The sequence below is a fragment of the Lycium barbarum genome, chromosome 10 (genome assembly GCF_019175385.1).
Source record: "Lycium barbarum isolate Lr01 chromosome 10, ASM1917538v2, whole genome shotgun sequence".
NCBI lineage: Eukaryota > Viridiplantae > Streptophyta > Magnoliopsida > Solanales > Solanaceae > Lycium > Lycium barbarum.
The window spans coordinates 117,217,270-117,235,171 of record NC_083346.1 but is presented as its reverse complement, the minus strand read 5'-3'; the positions used below and the strand labels follow the sequence as shown (position 1 = coordinate 117,235,171).

At 36.9% G+C, this 17,902-nt stretch overlaps 1 protein-coding gene across 4 annotated transcripts; it reads left to right on the top strand.

The window, feature by feature from the left end:
• The first annotated feature begins 3,345 nt into the window (after nt 1–3,345).
• On the top strand, nt 3,346–13,393 carry LOC132614061 (mediator of RNA polymerase II transcription subunit 15a-like). Of its 4 annotated transcripts, XM_060328423.1 has the most exons (9): nt 3,346–3,685; nt 4,294–4,405; nt 6,477–6,573; nt 7,172–8,515; nt 9,080–9,150; nt 10,533–10,607; nt 11,651–12,109; nt 12,206–12,970; nt 13,070–13,393. In XM_060328423.1, the coding sequence occupies exons 1-9, from the start codon at nt 3,537–3,539 to the stop codon at nt 13,232–13,234; spliced, it is 3,237 nt and encodes a 1,078-aa protein (XP_060184406.1). In that variant the 5' UTR covers nt 3,346–3,536; the 3' UTR covers nt 13,235–13,393. The 4 variants fall into 4 exon arrangements, with proteins under 4 accessions (XP_060184406.1, XP_060184405.1, XP_060184403.1 ...); XM_060328422.1 differs by having other exon boundaries at nt 3,347–3,685; nt 9,089–9,150; nt 11,651–12,970; XM_060328420.1 differs by having other exon boundaries at nt 3,347–3,685; nt 11,651–12,970.
• Nucleotides 13,394–17,902: the final 4,509 nt, after the last annotated feature.

Here is a 17,902-nt window from a genome sequence, read left to right as displayed (position 1 = left end):
ATGAATTACTCCGGAAAGTAAAGTTTCTAAGATGATCAGACAATTGTGCCAACATCGACGTTTGGGGACAACTTTTGATTGAGAAGACGTGCACTAGGAGTAATTTGTCTTGTTGCTTTGCTTGAAGAAGAACAAAATATTTGATGATAACTTCTTATGTTTTTTTTCCCCTTTCAAAACTTTTGAGTTGAGATTGTTATGACTAGCAAAATTCGTAATGTAACAAGTCAGTCATGATCGCTCATATTTTATATGAATGAGTTCTTTTGCTTTGTTTTAGATTTTCAATGTGTAAAGTAAATTATCTCTAGACATTTATAAATCTCATAGTTTAATAATGATCTCTCTTGTTTTATATAAATTATTTTTTGTTGCTCTGAGATTTCATGTGTTCAAAATTAATAATCTCGTTCTATTCCAAATGTTTTCAGTTACTAATGATCTCTCAAGTTTTGCCTGTCTGTCTACGACTGTATCTGTTTACTTTTTTATTTTTATTTTTTCATATCATGCTTCGAATCTTGTTTCTCTCGAGCTGAGGGTCTATCAGAAATAGACTTCTTATCCCATAAAGGTAGGGTAAAGTCTGCGTACATTTTACCCTCTCCAGACCTCATTTCTGAGAGACAACGGGTATGTTGTTGTTTTAAAATATTCAATGTTAATTTTTTTTTTTTTAGTTTTTGTCTATTTTACAAGAGATTTTCATTTTTATACGTAAGAGATCTGAAAATAACACAAAAGATATCTGAAAGAGTCATTTCTCCATTCAAATTGTAAGTGCCCACAGGAAACCATTTTCTCTGTTTAAAGAAATTGATCTCTAGCAATTTATTAATAATCTCTCGTGCTTTATATAAATTATCTCTTCGATTTCCTTTTAAAACCTCGTGTTTAAAATTAATAATCTCTTGCAACTTTTAAATCTCTTAAGTTAAGATTTTTTTTTTTTTAATTTAGAAGTGTAAGAAGGTTGTTCTCTAATATTTTAGAAAAGGAATTTTTTGCTAGCCAGGGTGTTCTCAGTAAATGCTTACCGGTACACGACTTTTATGCAAACCAATAATGTATGAGTTTGCATACTCTTCCATCACCGAATTATAATGAATTAAGGCAAAAGTCATAAACAATCGCTTAAACTTTTCTACATATTTCTCATGGCTATGTAAATCTAAATTTGTTTTAATTTGACACCTATATTATTTTGAATTTATACCATCTAAGCACCATTTTGACAATCAGGAAAAAATATAAGGAGAGTGCAGTCCACTCGTGAATGATGTGGCAAAACTACGAATTAAATGAGAACAAGTGAAATTTGGACTCAAAAAAATCATTCAAAAATTGAATTGTGAATAAAAAATAAAAATACCTTTTTTACTACACCCCTACCCATGTATCCAGCCATCCCCCATTCTTTTTCTCCATTCCATTTGATCCATTCACCGGAAACGGTGGAATTTCGCCGGAAACAATGGGCTAGCCCCAGACTCATATATACCAAATCTCTTCTTGTGTTGTGGATTATTTAAGGTCTGAGTTCTTTGACAATTTCAAAGAAAATAACTTCAGAGTCGTACTAATATTGCCGGAAAAAATGAAGTTTCGCCGAAAAACTTTTTGACCCAATTCGATATTTATTTTTCTGATGAACTTCTCTTCTGCGGTGGTGGTGGGGGTGGGGTAAATTAGGAATTGGTAATGGTGAGACTGGGTTATTACTGAAATTGGCAACTATGGGGCTTTCATACTGATTTTGGTTACAAGAATCATCGGAGCATTTGTTACTATTCTTCTGATTGCGATGTCTAAGTAATCCAAATCCCAAGATAAGACCAGTAACAATTAGAATTGTGACTATGAAGATAAAGATCTTCGTTGCTGTCCCCACATAGCACATCTGTTTTCTTTTTTTTGCCTCTCATTTTTTCCCCAAATTTGGCTAAAAAAATGATGAGTGGTACTCCTATTTGTGTATATATGAGTAGTTCATTAGTTAACGTTTTCCGGTGAAGGTAAAGAGGTGTGACGTGGGACAGTCGAGAGGGGATTTGGCCGGTGAAGACTTGGGGAAGACAAGGGGATTTTCCCCCTTTTTTTTTTTTTTTTTTTTTAATTCAGATTTTGGCTTTTTTTAATTTGTTGACATGTTATTTTTTGATTGGCCTGTAAATATATAAATGCCCTTCACGCGCCCAGTTTGAGTGTAGCGCAGATGAGGTGCCATGTAGGCAAAAGATGCTTATGCGGTACATATTCAGAGTAGTTTAGGTGTCAAATTAGAACAAATTTAGGTTTACATATTCAGAGTAGTTTAGGTGTCAAATTAGAACAAATTTAGGTTTAAGTAGCCATGAGGAATATGTGAAAAAGTTTAAGGGTTGTCTATGACTTTTACCATGAATTAGTATACATTTTTACCTTATTTATTACTTAACCATGGTAAAGAAGTGCAGTTTTGTATAAATACCTGGGTGCAGATAAATTTTTATTGTGTTTTAATTCCCTTTTTGGTATAAGATAAAATATACGAGAAAGGCTCAAATATGCCATCGATCTATCAGAAAAGGTTCATTCATGTTACTCGTTAATAGTTGCGCTAAAAAATGTCACCGCCGTTATCATTTTGAGTCATATATGCCATTAGCCCGGAGAAGGGCCAAATATATCCCTCGTTATACTTTGTGTCCAACTACACTCCTCCTCCATTAAAGATGTCCACCTTAGATATTGTGTCCTACGTGACATTGACATTTGATGAGGTGGATATCACGTGGCATTATCACCTCATAACCCCTAACCCATTTTACTCCTCCCTTCTTCCATCACTAAAATTTTCACCCTCCACCACCATTCTCACCATTACCGCCATATAGTTAGAGCTCTAGAAAAAAATTGTCCTTCCAATTCTTTTTGAATATATGTATCTTATTCTTTAGATATGTCGAAGTCTTTTGATTTAGGTTCATTGTACCAATTTATTATGTTACCTGCTTTGTGGGACTCAATTAACCTTGAATAGTCCATACAAATATATATACAATATACATAAATTGCATTGTAACATGGTTTTTGTCCATTCTTACATGTTCTAACCAGGCAAAAGTAATAATTTACCCTTAAACTATACTCTAAAAGTCATTTTCACGCTTAAACTTTAACAGTAATTTATTACAACCTAATATATTAAAAAGTGATATTAATTACCCTTCCGGATATCCAAATCCAAGTTTTAATAAAAACGTGGTAATCACTCACCCTACCGTGCTGCCACGTATTAAATGAATTAATTTACGTGGACCCGATCCATTAAACCCAAACCCGATTCGTTTCACCCTCCATTTCATTTACCACGCCCATTTACATCCAGTGTACTCTTTCACCCACCCGTTAAAAAAACCCTACGTACCAATTGATCCATATGAAATCCTTCAACTTCTGACGAGATTCAACACGATCTGGCCAATATTTGTTGCAAAATTTTGTAAAGTCAATTTTGTTTCTTTTAAATTTGGGAATTTTGATTTGAAATTGAAATGGATGGGAATAATTGGGGGGGCCCACAGCAAGGTCAAGCCGGTCATGTTGCCGGAGCTCCGACCGGGGCTCCGACTGGAACTATGGATTCCGGTGAATGGCGAACTCAACTACTACCCGATTGTCGTCAAAGGGTTGTCAACAAGATGTAATTTTTTTATTTAACTTTTGTTAATTGTTTATAATTTTGTTGAAGATTTTGCATTTTGGAATTTAGGGGTTAGGGTTAGGGTTCCTTTTGTGTTTTATAGTTCCTTACCCCTGCCTTACTCCACAAAGGCAGGGGTAAGGAACTAGTTCAAGTGGAAAACCTACTTTTGCTTGCTGTGGTTTACCTTTTTTTTTTTAGATATGTCAAAATGATTGGTTGCTGCTCGAGTTAATTGAATGGATTATTTGTTTTTTGATAACCGTGGTGTTAGGGCGCACCTCGAGTAATTCCACGGGATACTTGCCACCTCTAACCAGCAACAAGTGGTTGGACAGATGGGAAGAAATCACCTAGTATTTTTGTCTCCGGAGGGATTTGAACCTGAGACTTCATGGTTCTCAACCCACTTCATTGACCACTAGGCCACACACTTGAGTGCTTAATTGGATGGATTATAACTATTGATATTGTTTAGAGAAATCAAGTTTTAGCCTTTCGTAGCAGGTTGTAATGTGGAATTATTTTTAACATATTTGAGAAGTGTTTATCTAGATTGGGATCTTATTAATGGTTTAAGCTGATTTTTTGTTGATATGGTTGTATAGAATGGAGACCTTAAAGAGGCATCTTCCTGTCTCTGGGCAAGAAGGCGTACAAGAACTCAAGAAAATTGCAATAAGGTTTGAAGAAAAGATATATAATGCTGCTACAAGTCAGGTATGTCATCTAAACTCATTTTGATTTGTTTGAATTCACGAGGGGAGGATTGCCCAAGACCATATAAGGAAACCGCCCATCCCTTTTTCAGTCTATGTGGGACTTTTCAACATGAATGATGCAATTTGTTATCCACTTTGTTGATGTTGTTATTCCCGCTTGTATAGACTTGCATTCATCTAGACAAGTTGTCTTACGGATGGCAAGCGGAGAGGAGCGGTGCGGTTGCGGGGCAAACCCGCATAAGCCCGCGAAGATTTCAACCCGTCCGGCCCTGGCCGCGAAATATAATTTGTTGTTTTCAACCTGCACTACACCGCCCCGCTTAACTTCTCAAGTGCGAGACAAATCTTTCAATTACTAATGCCGATGGTTGTCTGTACCGTACCATTATGTTTATGTGGAATTTCACGCTTCTAAATGAACACATTAATCACTTTTTTAGCATTTTTACTAAGACATTGCTGTCATTTAAAAAAAATAAAATTGGATTCACTTATTTTTGCTCTCATCAATGTTCTTATAACAGGGAAATGGAAGAGCATGATATTTTATTTTTTTTATTAAGCACCGGGTGTCCGGGTCTCTTTGAGCCCCGACTAGTCCCGGGGGTGCACAGGCCCTCGGCAAGGAGTTTCCCGCAAGTGCACCACGGGTAATTCAGGGTTTTACCCCAGTCCGATGACCCTCAGAAATTGTTTGCACCCAGTGGGTTTCGAACTTGAGACCTTGACAAGGAGCAAACCCCAAGGCTCAAGCCAATTACCACCAGGCCAACCCCTGAGGGTTAATGGAAAAGCATGATATTACATGTATCAGTTCATCTTAAGCATGAGATCTGTTATGTAAAATTACCTATTACAGTTGATGATAAGAACAAAAAAACAGGGTTAATTCTGGTATTGACACGTAAATATTATAGTATCATATTAATTATATTTCCCCAAGCTCTTCAATGCTCACTCTATATTTGTCAACAAAAAAGGGCGGCCCGGTGCCCTTATTTGTCAACACAAATGAATACAGTCAAGTTATATGGAATTAAATTAATTAATTTCATATTTGACTAACCGACATAGTTTTATAAAATCTATTTATTACATTAATTTTTAGAACTAACCACCACATAAAAATAACCTAGACCTATTTTTAATGCCTTTGCACACCTAAGGAACCTTGGGTCTCTCGGAAACAACCTCTCTACTCTACGAGGTAGGGTTAAGGTCTGCGTACACTCTATCCTCCCCCGACCCGTATGTTGTTGTTGTTGTTTGCACGCTGATACGTTGGTATTTTACCAACTTATCTCTTCTTATGCATAGATTTTTGTTATGTTTAATTAAGAAATAGTGCATTTATGGTTTGTTTCAATTTTATAGGTTTATGTGATTGAGAAGTGACCGGGAAGAAACCAATTGAAAAATTGCTTTTGTAGTAAATAAATGCTTTCTAGTTTATGAATGGGTTTTAGTTTTTGTAATTAATCATGTGCATCTATTGCTTTCCGAAGGGAGCAGCTAATCCTAGGACATCCCCTATTATTTTTTATTAAAATCGAGAGAGGAAATTAGGGATTGGGCTAGATTAATTAACGCGATTTGGGGCTTGAAACCTCCTCTAATGGGGTCAACCTAGAGATGGGAAGAACCCAAGTGTGGCCTAAAATTGGAATGTGATTAATTTTTGTTAGCTTGATTCGAGAGAACTAGCTACGATAAACCCGCTAAATAGTCGAGAGACGTTAGTGGTAATTAAGATTCCAAGGCTAATTGCTTGACCCATTATTAATTAGTGGTAGATAATTACTATTGTTTCTTGATATTAATCATTCCACTATTTTCCATATCTCTTGTTTCTCTTTACTTGTGAAGGTCATTGTTCACTTTACCTGCTTTCTAGTTAGTTTTTATCTTTATTAGTTTCTAAACAAAAATCAAATATTGGTTGAATGATGCAATTTGTTCTCCACTTGGTTGTCGTTGTTATTCCTGCTTGTCTAAACTTACATTCGTTTTTCCAGTCGTTTAGACATGGTGTATGCATTTTTAGTTAAATTTATCTAATATTGCAGCAAGATTATCTGCGGAAAATATCTTTAAAGATGCTGGCCATGGAGACAAAATCTCAGCCCAATGCTGCAAATGGTGGTCAGAGTGCCCCTGGCCCAGGTGAGCAATGAAATCTCTTGTGCTGTATTTCAAATAGGCAAATCTTGTCTGACGTGACGTTTTATATAAACCTAATTACTTCATTCTGCTGTTGAAATTTTTTGCTCCTGTAGCTACCAAGGGTACTGTAAATTTTAGAAGCTTGAACCATTGTACTAATCCTTGACTTATCTATAATATTTTAGGTGACTACTACTAGTTAGTATTGTTTGTGCTCTAGGTCAGAGTCCAACCCCTGCTCTTTTGCTACATTCCCACTGTTTTTTTAGATTAGCTGCCCAAAAAAAGGGGGGGACAGAGGAAAAGCTGATCATTTGAAGTACTACGTACTGTTGTTTATTTGTCTAAATAATAAGTAACTTAGTCAAAGTTCTCTTTAGTATTTTGGAATGTTTAATTGTCTAATAAGTAACGGAGTCAAAGTTCTCTTTAGTATTATGGAATCAGTTTTCACAAAGCAATGACTTCTGTTTCTCGTATCTTAAACTACAAAATACGTGTTAACTTTTGCTGCTTGTTTGTATTTTCTTCTAATGTTATTATGTTTGTTAGTTATTTGAAAGCATCTTGACTGTTTCTTTTTGATTCATTTCTGTAGGATCCCACAGCATACAGTCCCAAGTTAACAGCCAAGCACAGCAACTTCCTGTACTGGCCAATCAAAATCAAACACGACAACCGCTGATGCAGCAAAACATTCAGAACAACATGGCATCAACTGGGCTGCAAAATTCTGCTAGTTTGACTCCCGCACTTCCTCCTGTGAGTAATTTGACGCAGGGTGCCATGCAAAATGTTAGGGGCCAGAATCCAAATTTGCAAACTATGCCAAATGTTGGTCAAACCTCAGTAGGAAGTGCCATTGGTCAAGGCATGCCTCACAATATGATTCCTAATTCTCAGAGGCAGATGCAGGGAAGACAACAACAGGTTCTTTCTCAACAGCAACAGCAGCAATCACAGACAACACAGCAATATCTTTACCAGCAGCAGCTGCAGCAGATGATGAAGCAGAAATTTCAGCCGGGAAACACATCACAGTCCTTGATGCAATCTCACATGCAGCAACAGCAGCAGCTGCAGGACCAGCAGCAACAACAGCAACAGAACCTTCTGCAGCCTACTCAGACACAATCTTCTCAGCAAGCTATGATGCAACCTTCTTCAATGCAATCAACTTCTTTGTCCAACCTTCAGCAAAATCAACAGTCTACCGTTCAACAGCCAACTCAATCTGTACTTCACCAACGGCAACAATCAGTTATGAGACAGCAGGCTCCCATGCTTCATCAACAACAATCGTCAATGCTACAGCAACCAATTTTACCAGCGCAACAGCATCAACAACAGCAACAGCAACAGCAGCTGATTGCACAACAGACAAATGTTGCAAACCTCCCGCAGAACCAACTGATGGGCCGACAGAATCCGATGCCTGATGTGCAGCAGAGGCTAGTGGGCCAACAGAACAACTATAACAGTCTGCAGCAGCAGCAGTTTAATCAGCAAAACAACTTTCAAAATATGCATCAGCAGCAGTTGGGGTCTCAAAGTAATATTGCTGGGGTCCAGCAGCAACAGTTGTCTGGAAGTCAACAACCTGGTAACTCTGGCTTGACGTCTAATCAGCACCCTATCCATATGTTGCAACAATCAAAAGTTCCTGGACAACAACAAATGCTGCAGGGTGCTACAACCTTGTTACCAAGTCAAGGTCAACAATCGCAGTCGCAGCCAGCACAACAGCAAATGATGTCTCAGAGTCAATCACAACCAGGACAGTTACAACCACCTTTGGGTTTGCAGCAACAGACGAATCAATTGCAAAGGGAAATGCAACAGAGGCTTCAAACATCAGCTCCCTTGCTTCAACAGCAGAATGCAATGGAACAGCAGAAGCAGCTATATCAATCACAAAGAGCCGCACCAGAAGCCTCATCAAGTATGTATTTTTCTTAATTAAAGCTTTCAATTAGGTCTCATAAATCATTCTTTAGCGGTCTCATTCTTAGATATTTCCGCCTTTCATGCCTTGTATGTGAAGGTATAGGACTAATACACTATTTTAACCGCTGTTTTACATTTTTTACTAATACACTATTTTAACCGCTGTTTTACATTTTTTAAAGTAAAAATGACTAGTCTTTGAGTGGTGGAATGTCACCAAGTGATCTTGCTGTTCTGATCAGCTTAACCATACCATCATGGAAACTCAGAAAGAATGAGATCTGAAAGATGCATTTGATCTTTAATTAAAAAATGAAAATCTTATTGTATTTTTAAATTTACTTAATATTAGTATACTACCAAATACCCAGTCGTCCTGGTCTAGAGTGAGAAACTTAACTTTCTTACACAAGGACATTTGGATGACAACTATAGTGCATGAATATAGTTTCTCAATTAAAAAAAAAAGTACGAATATTACTTAAATATCCAACACAATGCTGTAAGGAGTCAAGCCCTTCAATATTTGTGCTATCCTCAACTCTCGGTTTATTTGTAGCATCTTTAGATTCTACAGCTCAGACGGGAAATGCAAATGCAGCAGATTGGCAGGAGGAGGTTTACCAAAAGGTATGGTTTTTCCAATGGTATTTTTGTCTACACAGGGTGTTGAAAACTGAGGAATTTACTGATGAATTGCTGGAAATTGATGTTTTGGCAATTGACAAGTGAAGTAGATTTTGATAAACTGACTGGTTACAACAATATAAGAAGTAGCTGAATGCTGTGAAATACTTCCTGTGGTTGATGGAGTAATAGAGGAGGTTTACCAAAATAAACGTTCAGCAAATTCATGGTCATACCCCTTGCCGCAAGGCACTTTTACGGTATTCCAATTCGTAGAAGAAATAGAAAATTAAGCACATTACAGATAACGTGTTAGAAATTGATATATTCTCAATTGAGAAGTGAAGTACTCAAGAAACAACAATAACAACAACTATGCCGCAATCAAGTTAGGGTAGGCTATATGAATTCTTGTTGTCTATGTCCCTTCATTTTGAGGCCTTCTCAATCCGATGTTATAGCTCTAGCAATTCTTTACATTTTCTACTGGCCTAATTGAGAAGTTAAGTAGATTCGATAAATTGACTTGTTACAATTTATTTTTTTCTTTTGATTAAGTGATTCTAGATAGTTGAATGTTGTTATGTATTATCTGACTTCTTGAGGTAATATGTCCGTAAGTTCAGGTCAGGGTCCTCATGGTATGTCCCTAATTTGCTTTATTTCCGGGAAACTAATTTTTTTTATTGCTAGTTTCAAGGGTAAACCTATTCATGCAAGAAGTATTAACCTGAATATATGGCTATGAGAAAATGTTGTTCTGTGTGAAAAGATGCCCATTCATCTGTATTAGTTGGTATATTTGTTTTTCCAATTTTTTGGATAACCGAGAAACTCGTCGTTTGCTGCTTCGAAACGCAATTGATAATGGGTCCTCCCTCTACTTTCTTCTACTTAAATACTTGACTTGGCTTACTAGCTAGGATTAAGTTGGAATACTTAAAGCTCTCCAAGAATAAGCATACAACATCAACATGTTTTTTTACTTGTGAAGCCAAATATATCGGTATTATTCCATTGTTTCCCCTCACTTTGCTTCATTGAAATAAAGATGTAAAGTGAAAACAAAAAAATGATGATTTTCATTAAACCATATTATATCTCCCAACCAACTGTAGAAAAGTATATTCGAGTTCCTCCTGGCTGGTCTGGTCTATGATCACATCTTGGAAATTGACCCTCACATGTCGTGCAAAATGGATTTTAATGAGGTGTAGTCTTCCTCTTCCCCTTCACTTTTAACCTTTTAATCTGGAAGGTTCTTTCATGAAGATTCTGTAGTTTGTTCTCTACTGCATTGAACAGGTGATCTAATTATCACCTATCCACATGGGAATCCAGTCTTGACAAATGCACAATTGACTTAATGAAATTTTTTAATGCAGATAAAGTCTATGAAGGAGATGTATTTGTCAGAGCTCAATGATCTATACCAGAAAATTGCTACTAAAATGCAGCAGGTATGTCATCAACATTTTATTCTATTACTATCATTTCTGGAGCAATTCTACCAGCTGTATGGTGCAGCATGCTGTAGTTCCTAGATTTTGATGTAATTTGATATGTTAATGGTTCTCAGAGATCATTCTTGTTATGGGGACAGTACTTGCAATCATATGATCTTTCTTCTATGTATCCTAAACCATTGCCCTCTAAGTGCTTCGTCATAGTTCCAAATTTTGGTTGACTCCCTTGAAAGTTTCGTCAATTGACACACCATCATTTGCATATAGCATGTATCTTTCGTCAATTGACACACCAAGGTGTACTGCATATTGTATTCTATTGGGTAGGTCATCCATAACTAGTTAAACAAGTACTGGTATCAGATTAATATTATAAATCTTCGGTTATTGGTAACTCCTCTTATTTCTTTGCGAGTTTCTCACACCTATTATAGCTCCTCCTTACATATATACTCTGGCATTTATAGTTGATACAAACTCCTTGATATGCCCATAGGTAATCCTAAAATATTATCTAACTGAGAACTGATGCAGAAAGCTCAAAACTCTAAATTCTCAATTTTGCATCTTTGGTTCCTTCCTGTCATCTTGAGAAACAGTTGTGTCATAGTGGGAGTTAATTCCTTTTCATTTCTTGCATCTGTATCATTTGTCTGTGTTGAAGCATTGTGTATGATTGTGAAGTAGTTTGATCGTGGACACTATAAAAGGAGTTATTTGCACATATCTAGGTAGATACTGTGATGTATATGTCATTTTCATGGTAGTCTTTTTTCCTTTTGGAGGAGGGATCAAGGCCTCCTTAATCCTTTGGGCAAGGGCTTGATTTATCTGAATTTAAAGAGCACTTAAGTCAACATTCTGTTGAATTGTGGGCATCTGGCTAGCTATGTTATTTGTCTCTTTATACTCTTTCTTAAGTTTTTCTCCCTTTTTTCTTTGCCGTGGGAGGTACTTGAAGCATGACTTTTAAAATTTTGTGAAGGGCAAGAAGCAGGACTGTGACTAAAACTGATTTTTTTTTTTTGGATTTTAAGCATGATTCTCTTCCTCAGCGTCCTCAAAACGAGCAAATTGAAAAGCTCAAGATGTTCAAGATGACACTGGAACGCATTGTGCTTTTCTTGCGGCTTAGCAAGCATGAAATTCAACTTTCTCACAAGGAGAAACTGCTTTCGGTTGAGAAGCACATAAGTTTCTTTCTTAGTTCCAATAGGCCGCGCAAGCCTGCTTCTTCTCCACTGCAGGGGCAACTTCCTCAGTCTTCCATGCAGCTTCAACAACCACAGTCTCTTGATGGTCAAACTAATCCATCAATGCAACCCGTACAGGGTTCCATGGCGGCAATGCAGGAGAACAATCTCACCAACTTGCAACATAATTCCTTGTCTGGCGTATGGACAATTTCCAACTCTCAGCAACATATGATAAATACAGGACAGCCTGGTTCCAGTGTGGATTTGGGACAGGGTAATTCATTGAACTCACTGCAGCAGGTGGCTACCAGCTCTTTACAACAGAATCCTGTTAACAGTCCTCAACAAGTTAACATAAGCTCATTAAGTTCACAAAGTGGATCGAACCCTGTGCAGGCAAACTTCGGTTCCCTACAGCAAAATTCAAACGCCTTGCAACAGTCGCTTCCTAAACAGCACGAGCAGCAAATGTTGCAGAATCAGCAGCTATTGAGACAGCAGTACCACCAGCGGCAGATGCAGCAGCAAATTTTTCATAGACAGCAGTTAATCCAACTGCAGCAAGCAAAGCAACAGCAGACTGCCCAATGGCCAGCCCACCAGATGTCGCAGCTTCACCAGATGACTGATGCTAATGACCTAAAGATGAGGCAGCAAATGGGAATGAAAGCAGGAGTTTTACAGCAACAGCAGTCAGTTGGCCAGCGTGTTGGATCTCATCATCCACAATTGAAGTCGGGAATATCTTCACCTCAAGTCCATCAGGCACTATCTCCTCAGGTTACCCAACATCCTTCTCCTCAAATTGACCAGCAAAATATGTTGGCATCTCTTACCAAAGCGGGGACTCCTCTCCAATCCGCAAGCTCACCATTTGTTGTCCCATCTCCTTCAACTCCCTTGGCTCCATCTCCAATGCCAGGGGATTCTGAAAAAGTTAGTGCTGGCCTTGCATCACATTCCATATCTGGAAATATAATGCATCAGCAAGCTACTGCTGCTTCTGCACCTGCCCAATCCCTTGCAATTGATACTCCTGGGATATCAGCCTCACCTTTGCTTGCAGTGTTTACTCCTCTAGATGGTACACATGCTAATGGCTCAGCTGCTGATTCTGGCAAGTCAAGTGTTGAACAACCATCGGAACGCTTGATGAAGGTGGTTTGTATAATACCATTCTATTTAATTTATATCTTCACTAATCTGAATAGATCTGTCTTTGCACCTTTCCTTTTGATTTGACATATTTATTATATTCAGGTTAAAAACATGTCCGCCAAAGCATTGAATTCGTCTGTTAGTGACATCAGTTCGGTGGTCTGTATGATAGATCGAATAGCAGGATCTGCATCAGGAAAGGTTGTGGTAGTTTCGGTACTGCTACTTCTGGTATTGTTAGGTTCGGTTTTAGTTTTGATGGATTGAGTTCTGGTACTAAACTTTACGAGCGTTTAGCGCATGCAGGGGCGGATTTACATGGAGGGGTATGGGTTCACGTGAATCCATCACCCCTTCCTAGCTTATGTAAAGTACTGCAATTATTCTGATAAATTATTTAAATTTGATGTGGAAACCCATACTAAAGAGGTTTGCGTACACTCTATCCTCCCCAAACCCCGTCCCCTCTCATTTCATTAAATTTCCACTTCTGTTGCTCTTATGTTTTTGTGCCTTTTCGGTTTTTTTGTTTCTCCTTTGCCTTTTCTTTCCTTTCCTTTTCGGTTCCTGTTTGGATGCTTCTCTTTTGTTCTTTTGTTTTTAGTTCATTCTCGAGTATTAAAATCCTTTTGAAAAAAAATAGAAATATCTCCTCGCAGTTGTTCTCAATCTTCAGCAACACTTTTACAAACAAAGGTCACATTGTTTCTCAATATTTATTTTATGGTCACTCTTTTTTTTCCTTCAATTTTTTCTTTGATTTGTAAAGTGCGTTTTCTTAAATAATGATATTATGATTAATCGTTTTCAAATATAAAAATTCGTTAAGAAATAATTGTAAGCTGAATGTTCTTTTGTGACAATAATGTGAAGGGAAAAAACTCAAATATGTCATCGAATTATCACAAAAGGTTCATTCATGCCACTCGTTAATAGTTGGGCTCAAAAATGCCAACCATTTTGAGTCATATAGGGGCATTACTCATTAACAGAACTCTACTACTATCAAATTTTGCCACGTGGCATCATCTAAACCCTTAATTTTACAAGTGGTATATATGAGTCATTTGTTAAGTTCAGTGGCATATTTAAGCCTTTTCTCATTTGCTATATAAATCTTCGTCTTTTCTATTTTTATGAACTATAGTTATGTTCAGTTCAGTGGCATATTTAACCCTTAATTTTACCACTGGCAGATTTTATCACGTGGTATGATCAAAATCTGATGGTACTAGAGTTTTGTTAGTGAGTAGTGGCATATCTGACCAAAATGGTAACGATGGTGGTATTTTTTAGCCCAACTATTAACGAGTGGCATGAATGAGTCTTTTCTGATAGTTCGATGGCATATCTGACCAAAATGGTAACGATGGTGGTATTTTTTAGCCCAACTATTAACGAGTGGCATGAATGAGTCTTTTCTGGTACTTCGATAGCATATGAGCTATTTCCTAATATTAATTATAGTGTACTTGTCAAGTCGTCGTTAATATAGCATTAAACATAATGATAATATAGTGCACCCATGCTCTTGAAATTCTTAATGCGCCTCTAACTGCATGTTGAGGAACGATTAGAGAAAATTGAGGCTCATTTGAAGAAGGCTGAGACATTTTTGGCTAAGATTAACAAAAAAGAAAAAAAAAATGAATTACTCCGGAAAGTAAAATTTCTAAGATGATCAGACAATTGTGCCAACATCGACGATTGGGGACAACTTTTGATTGAGAAGACGTGCACTAGGAGTAATTTGTCTTGTTGCTTTGCATGATTTTGTATCCAAAATGACCAAAAGAAGTTCGATGAAGAAGAACAAAATATTTGATGATAACTTCTTATGTTTTTTTTTTCCCCTTTCAAAACTTTTGAGATTGTTATGACTAGCAAAATTCGTAATCTAACAAGTCAGTAATGATCGCTCATGTTTTATATGAATGAGTTCTTTTGCTTTGTTTTAGATTTTCAATGTGTAAAGTAAATTATCTCTCGACATTTATAAATCTCATAGTTTAATAATGATCTCTCTTGTTTTATATAAATTATTTTTTGTTGCTATGAGTGTTTATCCCGAATTTGGATAATCAATTGAATTTGTTAGTGGGTATAGGATATGTGCTTGGATCTCAATATATCGTGGGGAAATGGGGTATATGAACGTTATGTAGCAAAGCAGTTGATGAAGTGTATTAGTGTTGCTAAATGACATGCAATACTTGTTTGAAGAAGCACAATGGAAATGGAAATAATTGGTACGGACCGAGTCTGCAATTTGAGAGAGATTGCATATATGTTTTTCTATTACAAGTGTTCTTGGAAGATGAAGGAGCCAACCCCCTCAAAGGAGGGGGATGACCTCTATTTATAGTGTTGCCTCTATGGGCCTCATACAATACAAATCATTAAAAGGTACAGAGAAGGACAACTCTGAACGGATTAGGCAAGTCGTACTGACACACGCATGGTTGGTGGTTGACCATGGCAGGACGCTACCGACGCGTGGCTCACGCGTAACGGCTCTACCGGACCAATGACCACGGATAATCGGACTAACGGCCTCGACCGGCCCGGTGGTGAAAAAACCGGACCAAATGGTGCCTCTGCTTAGCTCCGGTCCAAGCGTTCCTCCGATTCGGAATACAAGTCTTCATGTATGCTCTCGTCCTCTTCTTCCTTCAGTTCCTCGTCTCACCGGTTTAACTCATATCCTGTTTTACCGTACACACTGAGATTTCATGTGTTCAAAATTAATAATCTCGTTAAATTCCAAATGTTTTCAGTTACTAATGATCTCTCAATTTTTGCCTGTCTGTCTACTACTGTATCTGTTTACTTTTTTTTTTTTTATGTCATGCTTCGAATCTTGTTTTTCTCTCGAGCCGAGGGTCTATCAGAAATAGTCTCCCTACCCATAAAGGTAGGAGTAAAGTCCGCGTACATTTTACCCTCTCCAGACCCCATTTCTGGGAGACACCAGGTATGTTGTTGTTGTTAATGATCTCTCAATTTTCATATAAACTACTATCTCTTTTGATTTGTTTTAAAATCTTCAATGTTAATTTTTTATTTTTATTTTAGTTTTTGTCTATTGTACAAGAGATTTCCATTTTTATACGTAAGAGATCTGAAAATAACACACAAGATATCTGAAAGAGTTATTTTCTCCATTCAAATTATAAGTGCCCACAGGAAACCATTTCCTCTGTTTAAAGAAATTGATCTCTAGCAATTTATTAATAATCTCTCGTGCTTTATATAAATTATCTCTTCGGTTTCCTTTTAAAACCTCGTGTTTAAAATTAATAATCTCTTGCAACTTTTAAATCTCTTAAGTTAAGATTATTTTTTTTTAATTTAGAAGTGTAAGAAGGTTGTTCTCTAATATTTTAGAAAAGGAATTTTTTTCTAGCCAGGGTGTTCTCAGTAAATGCTTACCGGTACACGACTTTTATGCAAACCAATAATGTATGTGTTTGCATACTCTTCCATCACCAAATTATAATGAATTAAGGCAAAAGTCGTAGACAGTCCTTAAATTTTTCCACATTTTCTTCATGGCTATCTAAATCTAAACTTGTTTCAATTTGACACCTATACTATTTTGAATTTATACCACCTAAGCACCATTTTGACAATCAGAAAAAAATATAGCGAGAGTGTAGTCCACTCATGAATGATGTGACAAAACTACGAATTAAATGAGGACACGTGGAATTTAGACTCAAAAAAAAATCATTCAAAAATTGAATTGTGAATAAAAAATAAAAATACCTTTTTTTCTACACCCCTACCCATCTATCCAGCCATTCCCCATTCTTTTTCTCCATTCCATTTGATCCATTCACCGGAAACAATGGGCTAGCCCCAAACTTATATATACCAAATGTCTTCATCCCGCTAACTTCACGCAATTCGAACTCAAAAATCTGCATTTGTAACTGCAAAGGAAATCAGAAATCCAACCATGGTACAATTAGAAACAACGGAAATCTATTTTGATATTTTTGTTCTTCTTGTGTTGTGGATTATTTAAGGTTTGAGTTCTTTGAGGGGATTTGGCCGGTGAAGAATTGGGGAAGACAAGGGGATTCCCCCCCCCCCCCCCCTTTTTTTAAAAAAAAAAATTCAGATTTTGGCTTTTTTTAATTTGTTGACATGTCATTTTTTGATTGGCCTGTAAATATATAAATGCCCTTCACGCGCCCAGTTTGAGTGCAGCGAAGATGAGGTGCCATGTAGGCAAATTGGAATAAGCTTAGGTTTAGGTAGCCATAAAGAATACGTGAAAAAGTTTAGGGGGTTGTCTATGACTTTTGCCATGAACTAATGTACATTTTTACCTTATTTATTACTTAACTATGGTAAAGAAATGCAGTTTTGTATAAATATCTGGGTGCAGATAAATTTTATTGTGTTTTAATTCCTTTTTTTGGTATAAGATAAAATATACGGGAAAGGCTCAAATATGCCATCGAACTATCAAAAAAGGTTCATTCATGTTACTCGTTAATAGTTGGGCTAAAAAATGTCACCGCCGTTATCATTTTGGGTCATATATGCCATTAGCCCGGAGAAGGGCCAAATATACCCCTCGTTATACTTTGTGTCCAAATACACCCCTCCTCCATTAAAGTTGTCCACCATAGATATCGTATCCTATGTGACACTGACATTTGATGAGGTGAATATCACGTGGCATTATCACCTCATAACCCCTAACCCATTTTACTCCTCCCTTCTTCCATCACTAAAATTTTCACCCTCCACCACCATTGTCACCTTTACCGCCATATAGTTAGAGCTCTAGAAAAAAATTGTCCTTCCAATTCTTTTTGTATATATCTATCTTATTCTTCAGATATGTCAAAGTCGTTTGATTTAGGTTCATTGTACAAATTTATTATGTTACTTACTTTGTGGGACTCAATTAACCTTGAA

What these genes read in the sequence shown, in the direction of transcription:
- LOC132614061 (XM_060328420.1), top strand. Translation starts at nt 3,537, where the DNA reads ATGGATGGGAATAATTGGGGGGGCCCACAGCAAGGTCAAGCCGGTCAT. An exon ending in CGCACCAGAAGCCTCATCAA is followed by an intron (nt 8,516 to 9,079) that starts GTATGTATTTTT and finishes GTTTATTTGTAG; the next exon opens with CATCTTTAGATTCTACAGCT. An exon ending in TTGCTACTAAAATGCAGCAG is followed by an intron (nt 10,608 to 11,650) that starts GTATGTCATCAA and finishes TTGGATTTTAAG; the next exon opens with CATGATTCTCTTCCTCAGCG.